This window comes from Microcebus murinus, chromosome 29, assembly GCF_040939455.1.
Source record: "Microcebus murinus isolate Inina chromosome 29, M.murinus_Inina_mat1.0, whole genome shotgun sequence".
NCBI lineage: Eukaryota > Metazoa > Chordata > Mammalia > Primates > Cheirogaleidae > Microcebus > Microcebus murinus.
In genome coordinates this window covers 619,533-641,786 of record NC_134132.1, presented here as the reverse complement: position 1 = coordinate 641,786, position 22,254 = coordinate 619,533, and the positions used below count along the sequence as shown (strand labels likewise).

Sequence of the window (22,254 nt, the reverse complement as noted above, 5' to 3'; positions counted from 1 at the left end):
TGGCTCGGGCCCCTCCCCCCGCCTTGGCCCCCCCCACCTCAGCCTCCTCCTCGCTGGAGCTGCCGGCGTCTTCTGGGTGCTTTGCCTACACAAAGCCATGTGAAATTAGTGCTTTGGGTTAAATATCCTTTTCTAAAAGTAGATGTAGAAGAGAAATGTGGCTAATTTGGGGGTACTTTCTGAAGAAAAAAAATTTTTCCCTCCTGAAATATATCTTCAAAATGTCAATTTTTGCTAACACAGAGAATCATAAAAAAAAGAAAACACACGTATGAACCAGAAACATTCAAAATTGGTTTCTAAGGCTGCTTGTGTGACGCACAGATACCTTTCCCAGTGGTAGCTGTGCGTCAAAAAAAGTACGCTGTCGCAGGTCATGTTCAGATGATTGCGTTCCCGCTAACCTGTCATACTAGATAGCTCACGCTGGGTTAGAGAATGGCGTTTCCTGAAAGTTCAAAATCACACCTATTTACTTCAAGCACATACCTTCCAGGCTATCATTAGTTAAAAGCTTCATAGAATACAAATAGTATAAGAACCATCTCCAAAAATAGCAGAGTTAGCCACTGAGATCCACAGAAAGAATGGCCAACATGTATATATTGTGATTGAGTCGTTATGAGAATATAACTGTTTTATTAGAGAATAGCAAATTAGCTTACTCTATAAAAGCTTCTGGATTATAAAAACTCAAGATAATAAGCCCAAGGAGAAATAATGTCACCAGGCAGTGTGATGGGTCAGAAAAGTAGCAGGCCATTTAGCATTAGAGAAAATATATGGAAATGAATCCAAACTGCACAACCCAGGGAATCATTGTACACATTTCTGAGAAGTTATTGAACACAACTTCTACTACATCCTAGTCCCTAATTTTATATTAGTCATTATTTCATCAATATGTAAACTTACCTACTTATTTATCTATCGTCTTCCTCCTACCCCAGTAGGAAGAATCTTCTTTAGGTCCCAGACTTGGTCATTCCTGTTCACTGCTGTTGTTTTTAGCTTCTAGAGCAATGTATGTCCTCACATAGTAGATGCTCATTAAATACCTGTGGACTGACTTATTGGTTGTCCAACCAAGTTACTATCCTCTTCCATAAGGCAAGTGGTATGTTGGATACTATCAAGTAAGACATTAGACATAGATACAAAACATTCTCCTCTCATTATACAGAATCATTCAGCCCCGAATCTATGGTCATTAGCATCATACCTCACAAAAACTTCATGGAGATGGTCGGGTCCAGGGGGACAATTAAAATCATCCAGGGAAAGGAGTATTGGCAAGGGAAGAACGTAGTTGAGGAGTTGCTATATGAAAGCAAAGAAAGATCATAATGATTTTTCAGTCTAAAAAGATGGAGAATGGGAAGAAACACAATCATAATCTTTAAATTATGGAAGGTATGGTCAGGATAAATACAGGCATCTTTACTGGTCAGTGGGAACTGGAAGAGAGAGAAGGTGGCACTTTTAAGGTACCTCCTTAAAGTATGTGCACAGGAAAACATGGTAGAAGGTAAAAGTTTACTTGTACTTATGAATTAAACTATTATCTAAAGCAGGGGTCCTCAAACTTTTTAAACAGGGGGCCAGTTCACTGTCCCTCAGACCGTTGGAGGGCCATTGGAGAGTGCAGCGCACATTCCACACATGCGCACTGCGGGCCCGGGACGAGTCGGCTGCTAAGCAGGACAGGCAGAGGTGGCAAAAACACCCAGTGGGCAGGATAAATGTCCTCGGCGGGCCACATGTGGCCCTCGGGCCGTAGTTTGAGAACCCCTGATGAAGTCATTAATTATTTAAAGTTATTGATTATTACTGTACAAAACAATTTTGGAATGTCTCCCAAAGAATGGCAGCCTCATGCAGTAGAAGGGTCACTAGTCTTCGGGTCTGCTTTTCACTGTGCCCTGAGCTCACCAGTCACCTCCCCACCCTAGCTTCAGTTTCCTCTTCTGTAAAAGAGAACTTATAGCAAGAGGTCACCTAGGTCCCTTCTCAAATAGGTCAGTGTTTCATTGTACGTTCCACAGTGCCACTCTCAGAGGCAGACCACAGGGACGAATGAAACCAGGGTGGAAATCTCCATGTTCAATTCTATGGCAGTTCCAACTCCAGGTTCTTTCCTATAGCTCGTGTGGAATTTTCTGTCAGTTTCTTGTCATTGAAATCTTACTGGCTGTATTATAGTTAATATTTTTGAAAATTCACCCTTAAAAATTCCCATTTGACAGTGAAATATAACTAGTGAACATTTTTCTGCTTTAAAAGGCAGAAGGAGTACCTAGAAAATACTGATTGGTCTCTTTACCAGAAACCATGTTAAATAGATAATATTTTTCTGAAGATGAATAAGTTATCTGCTTCCCTCTTGTATCCCAGATTTCTATAGTGAACTATTTTATGTGAGAGCAACAGTTTATAGGATGAGTAATGATTATAGCTATTAATTAGTTATGATAGAACTGATGTAGAAATTTCATAAATCTGTCCAAAAATTTTTGCTAAGGAAATTGTTAAAGTTTCTCTACTTCAAGGTCATCGCCTTCTAAGTGGAAGCATATTTTTCTCAAAATTTGCCCACTTTGGCATTTTTCTTCCTAAGAAGTCTGGACATGCTCCGTTTTTAAATGATTAGTTAAGTGTGCTTTGTCAGCCTACGTTCTCCTGCTTCATCTTTCAACTGCAGTTAGATGATCTTGAGATAACCAGGAAACAGTGGCCTTCTACCTAGCCCTGCAATGACTGCAACTACCACAGGGTTAGAAATGAGTGAAGATCTTTCTGAACTTAAACAATGATAAAAACTGACATTAAAGAATCAGAAATAGGACAGCTATTAAGTATTGGGCTGCTGATTGTAAAAGGAATACCATATTGACTGTGCATTTAATTAAAAAAAAAAAAACCCTTCTTTCTTTCTCCAGCCCAAAAGATATGGTAGGAAAATCATAAAAGAGAAAGAAAGGGAAACGGAGAAGTGAGAGCACGTAACAGGCCACAGAGGCAGAGACAGAGCTCAGAAGGGAGAGCGGGGCTGGCAAGAAGCAGAGACAGTGAGAAACAGAATAAAAGCAGAGCAGCCAGGTGAGATGATGAGGGAAGGAGCCTGAACAGCGCCCAGACCCGGACAACAAAAGACTCAGAGGGCATCACTGTGTCTTAGTCAAGTAGAGGTCTTAGAATTTTAGCCTCCGTGTCCCATGAGAGCTGCAGACCCCTCTTGCATTGTGTTTCTGGGGCCCACCTCATTCTTATTACCATGGTGACCACTAAGGAACAGGCCTCCATGACCTCAGGTCTTCACTGTCTTTGCCTCTCACTTTGAGCCTGTAGCGTGTCCTACACACAGATGACATATGACTCTTCCTAAAATACCTCCCTGTACACGTTGTTCCCCCGTTCAGAAACGTTCAGCAGCTCTCCTGTCTGTAAGTTAAATTTCTTAGGTTCGTATCTCAGGTGCTCCACAGTGTGGTCCCAATTACACCCATTTCTCAAGGTTTCTTATACAGACATACCTTGTTTTATTGCGCTTTGCAGATAATGCATTCTTTTACAAATTAAAGGTTTGTGGCAACTCTGCATGGAGCCATTCTGTTGCAGTCTGTTGGTGTCATTTCTCCAAGAGTATTGGCTCACTTCATTGCCTCTGTGTCATATTTTGGTAATTTTCTCAATATTTCAGACTTGTTTATTATTATTATATCTGTTGTGGTGGTCTGTGATCAGTGATGTTACTATTGCAACTGTTTTGGGGCACCATGAACTGTGCCCCCATAAGATGACAAACTTAATCAGCAGGTTGGTGTGTTCTGATTGCTCCACCAACAGGCCGTTCCCCCATCTCTCTCCATCTCCTCAGGCCTCACTATTACCTGAACCACAACAATACTGAAATTAGCCCAATTAATAGCCCTACAATGGCCTCTTCAAGAGAAAACAAGAGTCATGACTCTCACTTTAACTCAAAAGCTACAAATGATTACACTAGTGAGGAAGGCATGTCAACAGGTGAGGCAGGCTGAAATCTAGGCCTCTTGTACCAAACAGTTACCCAAGAATGCAAAGAAAAGCTTCTTGAAGGAAATTAAAAGTGCTACTCCAGTGAACACACGCATGATAAGAAAGTGAAAAGGCCTTATTGCAGATATGAAGAAAGTTTTCGTGATCTGGATAGAAGATAAAACCAGCCACAACGTTCCCTTATGCCAAGCCTAATCCAGAGCAAGGACCTAGCTCTCTTCAGTTTCATGAAGGCTGAGAGAGGCAAAGAAACTGCAGAAGAAAAGTTGGAAGCTAACAGAGGTTGGTTCATGAGGTTTAAGGAAAGAAGCCGTCTTCATACCATAAAAGAGCAAGGTGAAGCAGCAAGGGCTGATGTAGAAGCTGCAGCAGGGTATCCAGAGGGTCTAGCTAAGGTAAGTGGTGAAAGTAGCTACACTAAACAGCAGATGTTCAGTGTCAGTGAAGCAACTTTCTACTGGAAGAAGATGCCATCTAAGACTTTAATAACTAGAGAAGAGAAGTCAGTGCCTGGCTTCAAAGCTTTAAAATACAGGCTGACTATATTGTTAGACGCTAATGCAGAGGGTGACTTAAGTTGAAGCCAATGATCATTTACCCTTCCAAAAATCCTAGGGCCCTTAAGAATTATGCCTAATCTATCCTGCCTGTGTTCTATAAATGGAAGAACAAAACCTGGATGATAGCACATCTGTGTATAACACAATTTAATGAATATTTTAAAACCACTGTTGAGACCTACTACTCAGAAAAAAAGATTCCTTTCCAAATATTATTGCTCACTGACAATGCGCTTGGTCACCCAAGAGCTCTGATGGAAATGTATAAGGAAATTAATGTTGTTTTCATGCCTGCTAAGACAACATCCATTCTATAGCCCATAGGCCAAGGAATAATTTTTACTCAAAAGTCTTATTATTTAAGAATCACATCTCACAGGGCTATTGCTGCCAGTGACAGTGATTCCTCTGGTGGATCTGGGCAAAAGTAAGTTGAAAACCTTCTGAAAAGGATTCACCATTCTAGATGACATTCAGAACATTCATGATTCATGGGAAGAGGTCAGAATAGCCGCATTAACAGGAGTTTGGAAGAAGTTGATTCCAACCCTCATGTTCAACTTTAAGGAGTTGAGGACTTCTGTGGAGGAAGTAACTGCAGATGTGGTGGAAATAGAAAGAGAATGAAAAGTGGAGCCTGAAGATGGGACTGAATGGCTGCAATCTCATGACCAAACTTTAATTATGAGGAGTTGCTTCTTATGGATGAACAAAGAAAGTAGTTTCTTGAGATGGAACCTACTCCTGGTGAAGATGCTGTGAACACTGTGGAAAGACAACGAAGGATTTAGAACATTGCATAAACTTAGCTGATAAAGCAGCAGCAGGTGTGAGAGGACTGACTCTAGTTTGAAAGAAATTCTGCTTTGGGTAAAATGCTGTCAAGCAGCGTTGCCTGCTACAGAGAAATCTTTCATGAAAGGGAGAGTTCATTGGTGCAACAAACTTCATTGTTGTCTTATTTTAAGAAACCACTACAACTATCCCAATCAGCCATGAACATCGAGGCAAGACCCTCCATCAGCAAAAGATTATGACTTGCTGAAGATAATCATTACAATTTTTTATCCATAAAGTATTTTTAAATTAAAATACGCACCTTGTGGCCGGGCGTGGTGGCTCACGCCTGTAATCGTAGCACTTTGGGAGGCCGAGGCGGGCAGATTGTTCAAGGTCAGGAGTTCGAAACCAGCCTGAGCGAGACCCCGTCTCTACCAAAAATAGAAATAAATTAATTGACCAATTAAAAATACATATACAAAAAATTATCCGGGCATGGTGGCGCATGCCTGTAGTCCCAGCTACTTGGGAGGCTGAGGCAGGAGGATCACTGAGCCCCGGAGATTGAGGTTGCTGTAAGCCAGGCTGACGCCACGGCACTCACTCTAGCCTGGGCAACAAAGTGAGACTCTGTTTCAAAAAAAAAAAAAAAATACGTACCTTGTTTTTTAGACATAATGCTACTGCACACTTAATAGACTACAGTATAATATAAACATAACTTTTAGATATACTGGAAAACCAAAACAATTCATGTGACTCGCCCTATTGCAATGTTCCAGAACTGAAGCAGCAATATCTCTGAGGTATGCCTGTGCTAAACATTCACTTTAGCCAAACTGACTCACAAGCACTCGGTACACGTTTTTCCTTCATCATTGTGTTCCCTGCACATCTCCTTTCCAGAACACCCTTCTTTTCCCTCTTCTTGCATGAAAGTGAATCTGAGAAGCCTTTTCTGAATTTCCCAGCCCCAAGGGACCTCCTAGAAGTCCTTCCCTGAACTCCTGGAACACTGGTCTCCACCATGACTGTGCCTGCACAGTGTCACGGGGCTGTCCTGCTAAGTCTTCCCTGCTACCTTAGATGACGTTGAAGGGCCCTTGATAGCAAAGGCATTATGTCATGCTTCTCTTTATTTCCAGCATTCAGCTCTTCGTGAATGCATAATAAATGTGAGCTGATTAGTAATATGTAGTTGTCTTGTGTGGCCAAGGAAAAGGGTTCAATAATTTTTTTTTAATTCTGTATCTTTAGTATCTTAATTTTTGATGGGCAATCTAATCTCTCACTAATTTTGACACCATTTGGGACTTGAGAAATTGTTGCAGAGTGGATTCGGGTGTGCACTGCTCTGTGGTCTCTCTGAGGCTAGTTTTTGGTCTTCGTACCCATTGGAACAAATATAATGCTTCTTGAAATGTGGCATCTCTTCCTCCTTGAGTGCTTTCTGTTTCCCTTTAAGATGTTTAAAAATACCAGCAGAATCAATAGTTCTATCTGTGGCTGGTGGTGGAACCGAATCAATCTTTTCTCCTCTGGTTTCTCTTCCTTTAATTGCAGATAAAGAGGAAGTGCAAAGGAAGCGGCAGAAGCTCATGCCCAATTTCTCGGACAGCTTCGGTGGCGGCAGTGGTGCCGGAGCTGGAGGCGGAGGCATGTTTGGTAGTGGCGGTGGAGGAGGGGGTGCTGGAAGTACAGGTCCAGGTACAAAAAACTCTATTCTTCCTAAAGCTTCTTTGTGTTGGAAGGGGTAGCATTTTCTTTTTCCTAGGTTTCTGAGCATGCCTGTGGGTTGAGTGGCCATGAAATTTTTTAGTGTATTAAAATTTCTTGACAAATTTAAATATATTTTTTGAAGAAATGCCTATTCATTTTACAGTATGTAGATAATCCTAAAAACTGTAAGAAGAAAAAAAGTCATCCAAGGCCACTTATCCAAAGAATACCTCCCTAAACATTTTGGTATATTTCCCCTTTACTTTTTTTTTTACATAGTTGTCTTATTCTTTGAAAACATTGAAAAGATTTTATATTATATATACTACATTGTAGATATATATTATACCACTCTACTACATTGTAGAAAATTTAAAGACATAAAATTCTGCCATCAAAGGTTAACCATTTCTAATTTTTTTCTGTATTCATTATGATATTTATGAATTTCTTCTGAATATGTCTATGATCATCATTACACATATTACTTTAATCCATTAATTTGTGTTAGTTTTTTATTATCATTGTGCCGTGACTGTCTGTATACAGTCATGTGTGCTGCTTTTACTGAATGTGTTAATATAAGCATTTCTCTACGGTAGTATAAACTTTATGTAAGCATTATTTTTAAGCATCATTTTAATGACTCATAATATTTCATCACAACACATCATCATTATGGTGAGCAAACCATAATGTAGCTTACTTGATGTTGTTGCCTGTTTTCTGTATGAAATGCTATACTGAACTCCTATCCATATCACTTTTCTTTTATTCTGGATTATGTTTATAAATTAGATTCTTTGAAGTAAAATGTGCCAGATGGTGGGACTCATAATGCCAGCTGTGTCCCCAGAGGGTTCTAGCCAGTCCGTGACTCCACCAGAAATGCATACAAATGAACACGGGCCGTTCTCCACTGAGGAGTCAGCCGCTTGCCTGTGATCTGTTCAGTTCAGGTTGTCCCTGCAGAGATCATGGTGGTGTCTTCCGTGTGAGCGAGCCTGGGCCTGAGTGGCGCCCACTCAGGGCCGGCCCCTTCCCCTCACGTGGCGTGGCGACTCTCCGTCACAGCTCGCCTCTGAGTCTGGGGCACTGAGTTGCCAAAATGCAAACTGTGCCACAGTGGAGTTGTGACTGTCCTGTGGCCCCCAAACGTGTCCTACCGACTCTCAGGGAAGTGCCTCGAGCGGGCACAGCGCCGTCCTGCACGCTGACGCCTGTGCTCGCCTGAGGGCCGAGCGGAGGTCGCTGCACCTTCCTGAGCCCCCCATGGGGTCTCCTTTGCTGTGCTCGCTGTTTCAGGATACGGCTTCCCGAACTATGGATTTCCTACCTATGGCGGAATCACCTTCCATCCTGGAGCCACCAAATCGAATGCTGGGATGAAGCATGGTAAGTCATGCTTTTCTTAATACTAGGGTAAGAAAAAAATTAATGCCAAAAAGGGTTTTTTAATCACTACTTATCACAACAACATTTTCTTCTGGAAAAATTAATAAATGCAAATAAACTAAGAAGATCCTTTTCCAAAAAGATACTGTTTCCTATGGATGGTATAAACTCTATTTCTGACACCTGTTTATATTTATATGTTTACTTTGTAAGTGGCATTGAACAGGGAAAGAAAAGATCATTAAAAAGACATAGAGACCTGACTATTCAATCATTAAAAAATCACCAAACTTATCCACTGTTCTTTTTTTTTCAAGTACTACACTTTTGAAATCATTTTGATGATTTTGGGCTTTTCCTGTCAAACACATCCCATGAGTAGCAGTGGTCATACCACGTGTTCATAGTTTGTGTGGCATGTCCGTTCTAGTGTTGCCAGTAAAGAAATAATACTACAAAGCCTTCCTATTTACTGAATGCCTGTTTTATGCCAGGTGCTTTTACACGTTTGACTGTAATCTGCATGATTGCTCTATAAGGAAAATATTAGCATGTCTATTTTATGAACAGAAGGCACTGAGATTCAGAAAGGTCCATTCACTCAGTAAAGGCACCGGCAGTTAGTGACAGAACCAGAATTTGAAGCAGGTCTAGCCACTCTCCTAGTGCCTGTCAGATAGCACTGCTGGCCCTGAAAGAGCATGATCGGAAAGGGCACAACGGATAGCTCCCACGCTACATCACGTGAACCAAGACATATCTTAATCACTTGCTTTGTTAATTAGCATTAGGAAAAAAGTAACTGCTCTGCTTTCAAGAACTTAAAAAATTCCACATGCCTATAATTCACAGAAGTACTTTGTTTCATTTTTCTTCTTTATAAATAAGCAAATGAGACACTTAAGGTTTTAGAAGTATATTAAAAGAACATTTTTTAGAAGTGAGAGTTTAAAATAGCTCCAAAACATGTTATTTATGATATTATAATATGGCCATTTTAAAATTAATTTTAAATTATTGTTTTTATTTTCCCTTTGCCTCTTACATTTATCTGACCTACAATAAAACAGTGATTTATAACTTAATAGATTTTACTAAGAAAAAGATGATGTTTTTGCATTTACCTTAGGAACTTTAGACACTGAATCTAAAAATGACCCTGAAGGTTGCGACAAGAGTGATGACAGAGAGACTGTGAATCTCTCTGGGAAAGTTGCTGGAACCACAGAGCAAGACAAGGCGTCCGGCAAGCCCAGCAGCGGGGATGCAGAGGGGGTGCAGGACGAGAACTCCAGGTTCCAGGGTGAGCGAGCGCACAGGCAGCCGTGTTGCACTGGTCGCTGGGGCAGGGTCAGTTGTAGCTGCAGAAAGCAACTGCCGAAAGACGTGTATCTTCTGTTACTCTAAATATGATATGTCAATATCTAGTGCAACATGCTCTTCAAAGTCCTGCACATCTTTTGAAAAGCATATGTCAGGTCATTTTATTCACACCGGGATTTTCATTTTGCCCCTGTTATCTTAGAATATAAAGTACAGAAATCTACATCTCCAGTCATAATCATGTAGTTTGATGGTATTGTGAGAGACAATTGCCTTGTTTTTCCTGACCCTACAGATAATAGAGAGCAATTTCCATAAGCTTAATAGTCACCCCTCTCTACAATCCAGCTGAACTGTCATACTGAAGTGGAACTTTGCTTGAAAATAGGAACTTGTTTTTATCCTATTGTCCTCTTTGAAGAAGTAGGATTAGGAGGAAATGTACTTTTGTGTTTACTTTGAACCAATATTCATTAGTGCATGTGTTATGATTCTAGGTCATCCTAGACTGTACTTGGAAGACTTCTTCTATAAAAGGAAAGGTAGTAATTGTTTAAAGTTGGTGGCCACATACGGTTTTTATCACCTATTCTTTTTCTTTTTTAATTCCCCCTTAAAATCGTGCAAACCATGCTTAGCTGGGGAGCCACATAAAAACAGGTCGTGCAAGAGGTTTGACCTGAAGGTCACACTTTGCCATCCCCTAAAACTAAAAACCACCAATGGCTCAGAGACATTGATGTGTCTATGGCAGAGACATGTGTTTACTGACACGTTACCTAAAAAGGTAGTTGTTACAGATTCCAGTGAAGGATTATTCACCAAGCAATTGCTTGTTTAAAATTATGGCAAAATCCAGCATTGCTTTGAGATTGATTGTTCCACTTCAAGTAACAGACATTTTTGAACATTTTCCCCCAACGAGCCACAGGTTCTTTTAGTTCGATCTCTAACCATATTTTTCATTGAGCCAGTGTCCAATTGTTCATAAGCACTGAAAGAAGCATTTTTAACTAAAAGGATATGTATGGACACATCAGAACACATGCTGGTGGCCGGGCCACTCACGCCATACCTACAGAGCAAGCGCGAGACCCAGCTGCGGCTGTGCTCCTTGCCTTCCAGATAACCTCTTTCTGGAGAAGGCCATGCAGCTGGCCAAGAGACACGCCAGCGCCCTCTTCGACTATGCGGTGACGGGAGACGTGAAGATGCTGCTGGCTGTCCAGCGCCATCTCGCCGCGGCGCAGGATGAGAATGGGGACAGGTGAGTCAGGACTTCCGTGACATGGGCTGTTTTAGGGTAGGAGAGAGAAAAGCATTGCGTAACGCATCCAGGCTAGGGATAAAAGACTTGCTCGGCGTCACCAGGTCCTGTCCCTGGAGCACTCTCCAAGGAAACACGTGCAGCGGGCGCGCACGGCCGCCTCTCCTGCGCGCCGGGCGCCGTGGCCTGCAGAGCAGCTGAAGCCTCGGGAAGCACGTCTCTCTGGGCGAGAGGCTCGTGCGCGTGTAGGTAGTGGTGCTTTTAGAAAGTCCTTGCTTCATTTATTAAAGTAATGTTTGGAGAATTGTTGATTCCTACCAAATCCCTGAAGCATGTTTATCCCAACTGCATATTTATAATGAGAGTGTACTCAAGAAAAAGCCTGATAAAGGCAGCAGCAACAAAATGATTGAGGCAACTGTCACTCTTTCCCAGTTACTGGTTTCTTCTCTGCTGCCTGCTAATGGTCACCAGTCTGGGACTGGCTCATACTCCTGCAGCTGTCCCAGCCCCCGTGTGTGGGAGTCCAGCATTCCAAACACCATGCCTTCCATTCCTGCTATTTACCGAGATTATATTTGCAAAGCCACCTGGCTTCTTTCTAAGACTGTTCTCTTAGTCCTTTCATTGAGACTTCTAAAATGATCTCAGAAACCTGTAAAAATAACAAGAGACAGAAGCTGTCAGATTCAAGTCAAGTGCCTTATCTAAAACCTTCCCCAAATAGCGTCGACACTGAGAAATCCTTTTCTGTGGAAGAGCTCTTGAGTGCTATGTTTTAAACCTCAGTTTAAAAACTGAACCAAATGCTTTAGGAAAGTGCCAACCTCAGGGTTTCAAGCGGAGACCTTTGTTCTCATTCCTCGCAGTGTAACCAAGGATGTGGTATAACCACTGGCCTTGTCGTACAGTGTGAGAGGAACAGTGCAACTTGCTTTGTGTGAGGCCGTGGACAGCAGACTGTTTTCTCAGGGTTAAATAATCCAGTTAGCATTCAACAGCATATAACCCCAAGGAAAAGCAGTTGCCCAACATGGGTCACCAGTGTTTCAAGGATGTTTTTAGGGACCTGCTGAGTTTTGAGTCTAAGGGGAGACGAGCACATACAAGTTAGAAAGGCACGCTGGTGCCTGAAGGGTGCCCGCGGAAGGGGCGCGAGGCGTGCGTTCTGTGGTGTGTCGAGGGTCGCGTGTAAGGCCCTGAACATGCACAGACAGGCTGAGGAGGTGGCTGTCCTTATTAAAGCAGGAAATGGATACTTAGAATCCCCTTCTAGAACACACACACACACACACAAGCTGGCTCAGAGAAACCAGAGAGGTGGGACTTGGGGAGACCAAAGAGGGCCCCTGTCAGAGTGTGGTGGAGGGCAGCTGTGGCCACCGTGGCCCAGACCTCCTGTTTTCATCAAGCTTGTCCTCTCTGGCTAATAGTCTGAATCCTGTGACCATTAGTCATCACAGAAAATACAATAAAGGAAAAAAAGTAAAACCTGCTGGTGTAGGGGAAATTCCCATAGGGTGTGAGGATTTGAGGGGGAGGGGAATGTACTTGTGCTGTGAAATGCTGATCTGCACATGGAAATTTTTAGGCCATTTTTGAAGTGTGACCTTTTCTTGGTATCTGTGCATCATGTCTGTGTCAGACTTCAGTCCGGTTTCAGAAGTCCTTTTCCAGCGTCACATTTCAAGAGGCGATGGTGAAATCATCCATTTAAAAATATCTGCCAAGTAGTAAAAATCACGATTTAGCTTTTTAGGCCATTCTGTGCCTAACATAATCCCAAATAAAATGTCCTTGCTATCGCTAAGAAAGAGGCCTGAATAAATAGTCCCTGGTACCTTTTGAGAAAGTCCAGCCTGCGCGCCAGGGCCCAGCCGCCGTGCGCCCGCGGTGCGTGGTGAGCCCTGGGCTGGAACCGCCCGCTCCCAGGCGGGCGTGGCCGCGTCCCTCTGCGGCGCTGTGGCGCGGAGCGTCCCTCGCTGGGCAGGTTAAGGAAGTTAGCGACAGCTTTGGAGTGAGGCAGGCCTGGACCGAACCCCAGCCTCACCACTCACTAACCGCGGGACATCGACTGAGCCGCCTCACACCCGTGGGTCTCAGTTTCGTCATCCAAAGAGGGGGTAATATTACCAGCTTAGAGGCTGTTGTGGTGGTGAGTAAGGCAATGCAGACAGGTGCTTACGTAGTCTGGTAAATAGAAGCTCCTAACAGATAGTAGCTACTTTTATTTTCATTGTTGAGTTGTTTCAAATTAGTTTTAATAATCAACAATACTATCTTCCTAGGAGTGACGTTTTGGCTGCTAGGTTTCTTTTGTCATTTTTATTTTCCTGCCTACACTGCATGCTAGGGCTGCAAAGCTGACTGAGACATAGAACTTGCCCCAGAGAAGACTTCGGGCCAGAGAAGGAGAAAGGCGTATAGAAAACCGCAGCTGCTTAACCACAGAGTAAATTGGAGAGGGACAGCTCCCTCAGCCTAGGAAGCTGCGGAAATGCTCTCTGAGGATGTGAGGGCTGGACTGGATCATAACGGATGGCTCAGGCATTGTCCAGGCAAAGAAAAGGAGCAAAACCACTCCAGGCAGGGCGATGTTTGCCAGGTGCCAGGGTGATGGGGAACATGATTACTTTGTTTCTTCAGAAGTTTGCTTCCAGAATTTTCTTCCAGTAGTTAAAAGCCTGACTCTATTTTTCCCTCTTGGGATCTTGGAAGCTTTTTTAAAAGCCACCACACAATAGTTTGGAGGAGGTAGCAGGGCTAGGTGAAGTAACTAAAATTTTTCTGAACAATTTCCAGTGCCAGGCATTCATTTTACACACATCATCTGTTTGTTAGGGAAAGTCAGGGAAAAGATAAAGGAGAAAGCACCTGAAACCATAGTACAGAGGTAGAATTGGGATTCGAACTCAGGTCCCTCTAGTATGGAAGCCCGGGCACCTTCACATTTCAAAGGGTCAGACATAAACACTTCGCAGGCGGCACCACAGTTGAGTGTAGCAGCCTGGATGGGCAAGCCTCTGGAGATAGCATCCCACTTCAAATTCCAGAGATTTTATAGGTTCAGAACATTTTAGGGTCAAATAAAACTCGGTGTCAGAGCCACATTCAGTGTGTAGGTCTAATCATATCTTGGGTCTCTTTCTTTTCCATTGACATTTTGGCTGATTATTGCCACTGTATTTTCATTCCAGTGTCTTACACTTAGCAATCATCCACCTTCATGCTCAGCTTGTGCGGGATCTGCTAGAAGTCACTTCTGGGTTGATTTCTGATGAAATTATCAACATGAGAAATGACCTGTACCAGGTAAGCAGAAATCTCAAGGAGTCAACTAAAGAAAAACCCTTAGTGTCTTTTTTTTGTACATGTGGGTGCACATTATTTTAAGTGATGTTAACAGCAGTAAAAATAAAACAAACTCTTTTGTAGGTAATATCCTAAAAGCTCATTAGTCGAGAATATTATTTGATGAATTAGGATCCTTTGATCTGTGAGTATAATGGCAATCAAGCCACAGTGAAATTCAGCAGCCTGCTGGGGGAAAGCAAACTTTAACCTTTAGAAATCAAAGAGTTGATACATTTCACAAGGAGAACCTAGAATAAAAATGTCACTTCTGTCAAGAAAAATAAAGTTGAAAAAAATTAAGTTTGAAAAGGCAATAATTTATAAGAATTTTGAAGTCTACTGAAACATACTTTGACAACATCCAGATTAAATGCCTATCAAATAAAAGTGCTGACATCAAAACACAGAAAGGGAAAAAGGTTGCTTGAGAAGGAAAAGGTGTCTTTCAAACACAGAAGGACAGCTCAAAGTGAGGAAAACTAGGAATAGCAGAGTCTTGCCCGAATCAGGGTCAAATAGGTGTCAGGTAGGCTAGACATAACTTGAGGAGCTCCATTCCAGCCGTTGTCAGACGCTGCAGAGAGCAGTTAGCTGCAGGTCAGCGAGGCCACCTGCTGGGGAGGACCAGGCTTCAGGGCGGTCAGGAAGGATGAGATCACCTGAGCAGAAGCAAAGCTGGAGACCTCCGCCGGCCTCTCTGGCTAAGGGGCTGCACGGGCTCGGGCCCGGGGAGGGTCCCCTTCCTCTTCCATCACTGCTTCCCGCCCCTCCAGTTATCTGTATGAATCTCCTGGCCTTGCCCCTTCTTAGCTTGCCACCTTTCTCCTTCCCTCCACTCGACCCAGAATGTCCTCCCAGTCCTCCGTAACTCAGACTCTGATTCAGATACATTTCTCACTCCAGAAATGTGGCCAAGATTGTCTGTTTACTTGCTAAAGGTACTTGTTCCAGTTCTCCATTTTTAAAGCAGGTAATATGAATCATTTTTATTTCCTCAGGAAACTTTTAAAAATGATTTTAAAGGAAATCAATTTTTAAGTTCCTTTAATAATCAAAATTAATTTCCTTTAATTTCAAAGGATAATATTAAATTATTCATTTGCTTATTTTTATCTCCACACTTTAAAACAGGGGCTCTCAAACTTTTTAAACAGGGGGCTAGTTCACTGTCCCTCAAACCGCTGGGGAGTGCACATTTTGGGCCTGGGACAAGTCGGCTGCTAAGCAGGACAGGCAGCAGTGGCAAAATCACCAGGCGGGCTGCATAAATGTCCTCAGCGGGCGGCATGTAGCCCAAGGGCCATAGTTTAAGGACACCTGCTTTAAAATGTGCTTTACAGTACATTTAAAGCAAAAGTACTAAAATGTTTCTGTGTAGCTCTTAATAGATTTTTAGCTGTGAACAGGTAAAAAGTAACAGGCTTTCTGATAGAGAGAAATAACCATTTCCCATTCAATGTAAGCCATTAGCCTTCTTCTTTGGCTGTTGTGCTTATTAATGTCAAAGTAAAAATAAAGTTAGAGACTTTTCACTGACTCATAAAATAATTAGGATGAAGTCAGATTTTAGATTTACATCTAAAGAATATCTTTTCAAACTTTCATATCATGTTAGGGGGTTGTTGATATTTGGAAAGTCATTTGGCCCATAAAGCTTGATTCTTTTAGACTTTCGGACTGATCGTTCCTTGTAACCATCACAAGTATATGAATAAAACTAGGAATGGGACAGTGTAGCTTCTCAGACCTCCTTTCAAAGACTGTTTACTCCATTGACTGTAGGTCAGAGTGAAGGAATTGCTTGTTTTCTGTTTATAAACAGCATCTGCAGAGGACAAGCACAACAGGGTTAGCAACTGTATCTGGTTTTTTTTTTAACACACTTAAACTCTTTACTGTGTCATTTGGTTACATATATTGAGAGTCTCCAGTGTACTAGAGACAAAAACCCTGAAGCCACCGCCATGGACACTTCTGCCCTCCTGATCTGGGGCTCTCAGAAAGACAGTCCGTTTCCCTCGCCGCCGCCACTCTAGATAATGGGCAGGGTTCCGGACTCCCCAGCGTGCCTTCTCTGTCTCAGACTCGCACCTGGCGGCAGTGTTGATTGGGAGCTAGACACTTAAAGATCTGAACTCTCGATTTTCTGTTGTTGAGGTTCTCTGATAACTGTTCTTGATGGAAAATTATACAGTTCTCTGAGTAATTTGGATTATTTGACAATTATTTTAAACATTCTCCCCAAGTACCTTTCACTAATCTTAGTACGTTGCTGTGACCATCTGTCATGATCAAATCTCTCTCCTCACCCACCTCTAGAAACACACTCAAAATAGTCCATGTGCACAGAGTTAGGAGTTTTCTGAAAATATTCTCTTTAAACCTTTTTCTCCTCTCCCATTCTCCTTCCCGCAACATAGACAACCATTCCAATGTGTTTGGTATTAATTTTTTTGTGTTTGTTCCCATAAAACATTATTGGAAGAGTTTTTGCATGTATTTTTCTTCTATGTTTTTGAGTATTATAAATATATATTCATAGTTTTTAAAATGGTATAGAAGGATATGCATTAGACAGTTGTCTGCCCTGGGTGCACAAGTTCCCTAGCCCAAATGTAACTGTTGCATTTGCAGGTATTTTTCCAGGTATTGGCTACATATACACATGTAGTTGAAATACATAGATATTTTAGTATACTCTCACATACAATCCACATTATATCATACATATTTCTCCTGCTTGCATTAACCTTTTTCTTTAATTTTTAAGTTGATATGATTATAGATTCATAGGAGGTTGCAAAAATGTACCAGGAAGCCCTAGGATATTTACTGGGAGACAACTGGAGGTTCCTTCACCCAGCATCCCCCAATGGGAACAACATCCTGCATAGTTATAGCATGGTATCAAAACTGGGAAATTGACGTTGGTTCAATCCATAGATCTTAATCAGATCTCACTCGTCTCATATGCACTCATTTGTGTGTATTTATATAGTTCTTTATGCATATAATTTTTAAGTGCATTAGTGGCATTGTGCTACATGTCACTATATTTCTGCCTATGCTATGTATAGGATCTATTCATGCCGTTACATGTACTGCTAGTTTGTTTTTTCTACTGCTGATGCATCTTCTGCCTGTAATGTACTTGTTTCCCATTAGTAGACACTTAACCAGCTTCTGACTTTCTACCTCAGTAGACAATGCTGCAGTGAGTGTCCTTACCCATGTCCCCTAGTGGACTTGTGTCAGAACCTCACTCAGATATATTACTATATATATAGTATAGTTGGTTCACTGGGCATTTGTACACCTGGCTCTCCAGGATGTCTGCATCAGTCTCATGCCCACAGGCATGGCATGAAGGTTCCTAGATCCCCACATTGTATACTTGTTGAAGATATATAATCCTAGGGTTTAAGATCTAGAAGGCTGAAATATCCCAAAAAAACTTTTGATTGGATTGTGGGAGAAAACTTTTTTTAAAAAAATCTGTCTTACTCATGATGAAAGATTTTGTATGATATGAAAAAAATTAAAACTATAGATAATTCCTAATTCCTGAATGGTATGCTATCTTATGATTCCAGATCCTCTTTTTTACAATCTCATTCTCTTTCCTTTTCCTATCTCCCCAAATAGCATTTCCAAAAACACAGATTAGTAAGTACAGCCTTTTGTGACTTAGTTATTTTTTGAGAGGAAGGCTCGTGGTAGCAGCATGTAAAGTTTTGAGCACATCATTTAAGCTGGGTGATAGTCCCAGAAAATGAAAGAAATAAGGGAGAGTGATAATTTGGCAAAAAAAAAAAATCATATCTTGTTTCTGCTTTATTAATTAACCAATGGAATTGGGATTTAAACAACCTGCGTATCATCATCCTGCCAGTTGTCATGCGCTGTGGTCACCTACGCCAGGTAGGATGCTGGTGGCCCACCTGCTGCTGCAGCTGCAGCCAGGATGTGCTCCCTGGAAGGAAAACCATAGGCAGATCCTCAGTAGACAGGCCGGATTTCGCGGTCAGACTCCTGTGAACTAGATTTCTGTGAAGATATATTGCTGTTCTCTGTCAGTGACCTCAGTTCTTTGAAAGTTACTTTCATGGTTGTGTTTGTTTTGCTCATCTTTGAAAACACACAATTTTCAAGACATCTTATTTGTATTTGCTACTCAAATGGACTACTTAACCACTTCAGTGCGGCGCTCACCGGCCGCGACACCTCGCCCACACCGGCACTCACAGTCCGCACGGTGGTCTGTGCTGTGCATTGACGGCACATCCGTTTTGCTCTTGTGTGATGAGGAAAGCTTGAAAGCACTGAAAGCTTATTTTACTTTACAGGCAGCTTTACTTGTGATGTAAATCAGATTAGGTAACATATACATATATGTTTTCATTACGTTATTTTTAAATGTTCACAATTTTATTTTGATAAATGAAAAATTAGAAAAGTCATATCATGGCTGTCAGCTAAAGTCACTGTGCACGTTTATCTGTGGCTGTCGACTATAGTCGACGCTGGTCCCGAAGTGGTTAAATATCAGGTTTCAGCAACTCAGCTTTTTGTTCATCTGAGCCCCCTTACTGAGATAGTTGAATTGTTCTGAGTATGTCATTGAAAATCCTTTTATGAAATAAAGTGAAGGTAGGAAAATTATATTGTTTTCATGAAGCCAGTCCATGGAACAGTATTTTTTAATTTAGTAAAGTTATTTTCTATGTCAACATAGGGTCATGGCACTTTGTTAATTGGTTTCTGGTGAGTAGTTCGCTTAAACTTCTACAGTGAAACCATAGCCTTGATTTTTTTAATGTGAAATTATCAGCTGAAGATAGATCCCTCCTAGAAATTTAAGAAATATAAGTTTACTACTAAATGAATTAAAAAATTAAAAGTCAGTAGGCTGCAGTGAGAAACAAGAGAGCTATTAAGAGTTATAAATATAAAAATAATCCACCACAAAAAATGGTAAGTATGTGAGGTGATGGATTTGCTAATTAGCCTGATTTAATCATTCCACATTGTAAGCATATATTAAAACATTCCATTTTACTGTATAAATACATACAATTATTATTTGTCAGTTAAAAATAAATTAATTAAATAATAAAAATACTCCAGATTCTTGAATAGCTAAATGTTAGCTTCGTATACATGCTTTATTAGGATATGGTGTGGAATAGGAAGTAACCCATGTGCAATGGTCAGGAGTTAATCTGGGGTTGAGAAATAGCCCTGCACTTTGACCCCCACCTGTTGCAGTGACAGCTGCCACGCCGTGGTTTATAAGCGCTCACTACCGGCCAGTTCATCCCCTGCCCCTTGTCCACTTCCCAGACACCCTTGCACCTGGCAGTGCTCACCAAGCAGGAAGAAGTGGTGGAGGATTTGCTGAGAGCCGGGGCCGACCTGAGCCTTCTGGACCGCCTGGGGAACTCTGTCTTGCACCTGGCTGCCAAAGAAGGACATGAGACAGTTCTCAGCATCTTACTCAAGCACAAAAAGGCAGCACTACTTATCAACCACCCCAATGGGGAAGGTAAGAGGCAATCACACATCATTGATATAACCTTCTCCATCCACTTTCTAAATAACTACTAGGCATTTGATAATGTGTGTTATTGGATTTGCCTCCCAAAGTGCTTTCGTCTGCTGGAGTCCATCCTCTCTTGTGGGTGTTTCTGTTGCTCACCATAGCTAGCTAATAGTTAGGAGGAGGAAAAAGCAGAGGCCTGAGCAAACACTGGGCTTGAAGTGTGTAAAGCGTCACTTGTTTGAAGAATGCTCATTTACCCTTAGTGGTTCCTGAGAACATAATTGGAGACTGAGGGTTTTAAAGGCGGAAAAACAGACTTACAGTGGCTTTAAAGTATGTCTTGAGCAGAGACTCAGCACTCCAAGTGCTGGATCCTGACAGTGTCCCTTCCTGTGATCCATGTTTTCCACCATTTCCTTCAGCTTCCCCCGTGACTGTCCCTGTGCTTGGGCCGTAGGTCTGAGCGCCATCCACCTAGCCATGGTGAGCAACAGCCTGCCCTGTCTGCTGCTGCTGCTGGCCGCCGGGGCGGACGTCAACGCCCAGGAGCAGAAGTCTGGGCGCACGGCCCTGCACCTGGCCGTGGAGCACGACAACATCTCCTTGGCCGGCTGCCTGCTTCTGGAGGTGAGGGATATGCTTTGTTTGCCTTTGCATTGAATCCCCAAGGAGGGCTTGGGGACACCTTCCCGAAGACGCAGTCGGTAACGGCTCTTCCCCCGCAGTCAGCTCCGTGCCAGGCCGCCAACAGCACCAGCGGGCGTCCTGCCGCCCGCTCGCCTGCATCTCCAACTGGGGCTTTCTCCAGTGACAGAGCTGGCCCCAAGTAGCCACACAGCTAGTGATATGACCCGAGGGGCCATGCAGATAGCAGGAGGTGGGAACAGCAGGGCAAGAGAACCTCCCACTAACCCTTTCCTCTATGGGCCGGATTTTAGGGTGACGCCCACGTGGACAGCACCACCTACGATGGAACTACGCCCCTGCACATAGCGGCTGGGAGAGGGTCCACCAGGCTGGCAGCTCTTCTCAAAGCAGCAGGTAAGGTGGCCTGGGGTGACAGATGGAAAACGCCATCAGGAGTGCAAACCCAGCTCGGTAGAGCGGCCCCGTCGCCCGCTGTACGCAGCAGACCTACTGCCGGAAAGCATGGACCCATAAGGACCGTATGGCGAGTCACGTTTTCAGTGCCGCAAAGGCGCTGCTTGGCCTCGTAATCCTGAGCTTCGCTCTGATAGTCGTGTCAGCTTTTACTCTCTGATTCATCTGTTTGTGTTGGGTTTTGACTGTTTAGATTGACTCCCAGGACAAGAGATCTTCTTAGAGTTTAATTCCTTAAAGTGGCATCATTCTCAGATCACATCAGAAGTCCCCAGAAGAAAAAGATTATTTATTTTTCTTTTTGAAGAGACAGGGTCTCACTATGTTGCCCAGGCTAGTCTTAAACTCCGGGTCTCAAGCAATCCTTCCTGCCTTGGGCTGAGAAAAAGATTATTGGTATAAGAAATAATTTAAAGACTTCCTTTTCAAAAAAGGCCTCTCAGAATTTGAAGTAGTAGGAAAAAGCAAATGGACAATGTATTGAGTCCTAACACGTGCAAGGCACTGAAATTTCTAACATTTTTGACCTCACTATATACCAGGCACTGTGCTAGACATGCTTTACATGCACTGTCTCACTTAATCTCTTCTACTCCCCAATAACGCTTTGGGCCAAGTACCATTATTATTATTCCCATCTCACAGTCCAGAAAACCGACTAGAGAGACCACCTGGTCCCACTGCAGGGTCCCCGCAAATGGCAGGGCTTGGAGTCACACCTTGGCAGTCTCAACTTCCAGACCTTATTCTCTCTACTATGTTTCTCTCCCCTACTTTGCTCATGGGTTTGCAGATGTTAGTCCATTTAATTCTCTAGTCCTATGAAGTATAGAAAATTACTCCATCTTTGAATTTCTAGTACCTTACATGTTTAGGGCCTCAAAAATTGCTTAATGAATTGGTATCTCAAGCCTGCCCTGACATATCTTATTTACTTTAGAGGTTATTAAAAAATTTAGAAGGTAAATGCTTTATAAATTCAAGAAAACAGAGGAGGTTAAAGTATCATCTTAAAAGTATAGGAACTTTTCTTCAGGGGCACCATGCTTTTCGGACAAGCAATGTCATATCCCAAACAAGCACAGCTTTTTCTTTTCTCCTTTGCCAAATTGAACTTTTTCTTGAACAAGGGACTCTGTTTGCAGTGTGTATGGGTAGTTTTGGAAGTCACTGGT

General features: G+C 42.4%; 1 protein-coding gene across 7 annotated transcripts in view; it reads left to right on the top strand.

The window, feature by feature from the left end:
- NFKB1 (nuclear factor kappa B subunit 1) overlaps positions 1 to 22,254 on the top strand; it is a 117,196-nt gene that overhangs the window by 87,710 nt on the left and 7,232 nt on the right. For 3 of the 7 annotated variants that reach the window (XM_075998765.1, XM_012770964.3, XM_075998764.1), the window contains exons 12-20: positions 6,942 to 7,085; positions 8,403 to 8,492; positions 9,622 to 9,795; positions 10,313 to 10,357; positions 10,836 to 11,082; positions 14,280 to 14,394; positions 19,780 to 19,981; positions 20,436 to 20,605; positions 20,917 to 21,019. In XM_075998765.1, coding sequence (XP_075854880.1) covers positions 6,942 to 7,085; positions 8,403 to 8,492; positions 9,622 to 9,795; positions 10,313 to 10,357; positions 10,836 to 11,082; positions 14,280 to 14,394; positions 19,780 to 19,981; positions 20,436 to 20,605; positions 20,917 to 21,019 — 1,290 coding nt within the window. The remainder of the gene's footprint in view (positions 1 to 6,941; positions 7,086 to 8,402; positions 8,493 to 9,621; positions 9,796 to 10,312; positions 10,358 to 10,835; positions 11,083 to 14,279; positions 14,395 to 19,779; positions 19,982 to 20,435; positions 20,606 to 20,916; positions 21,020 to 22,254) is intronic. The other 4 variants (XM_075998767.1, XM_075998769.1, XM_075998768.1 and 1 more) reach the window with 2 other exon arrangements.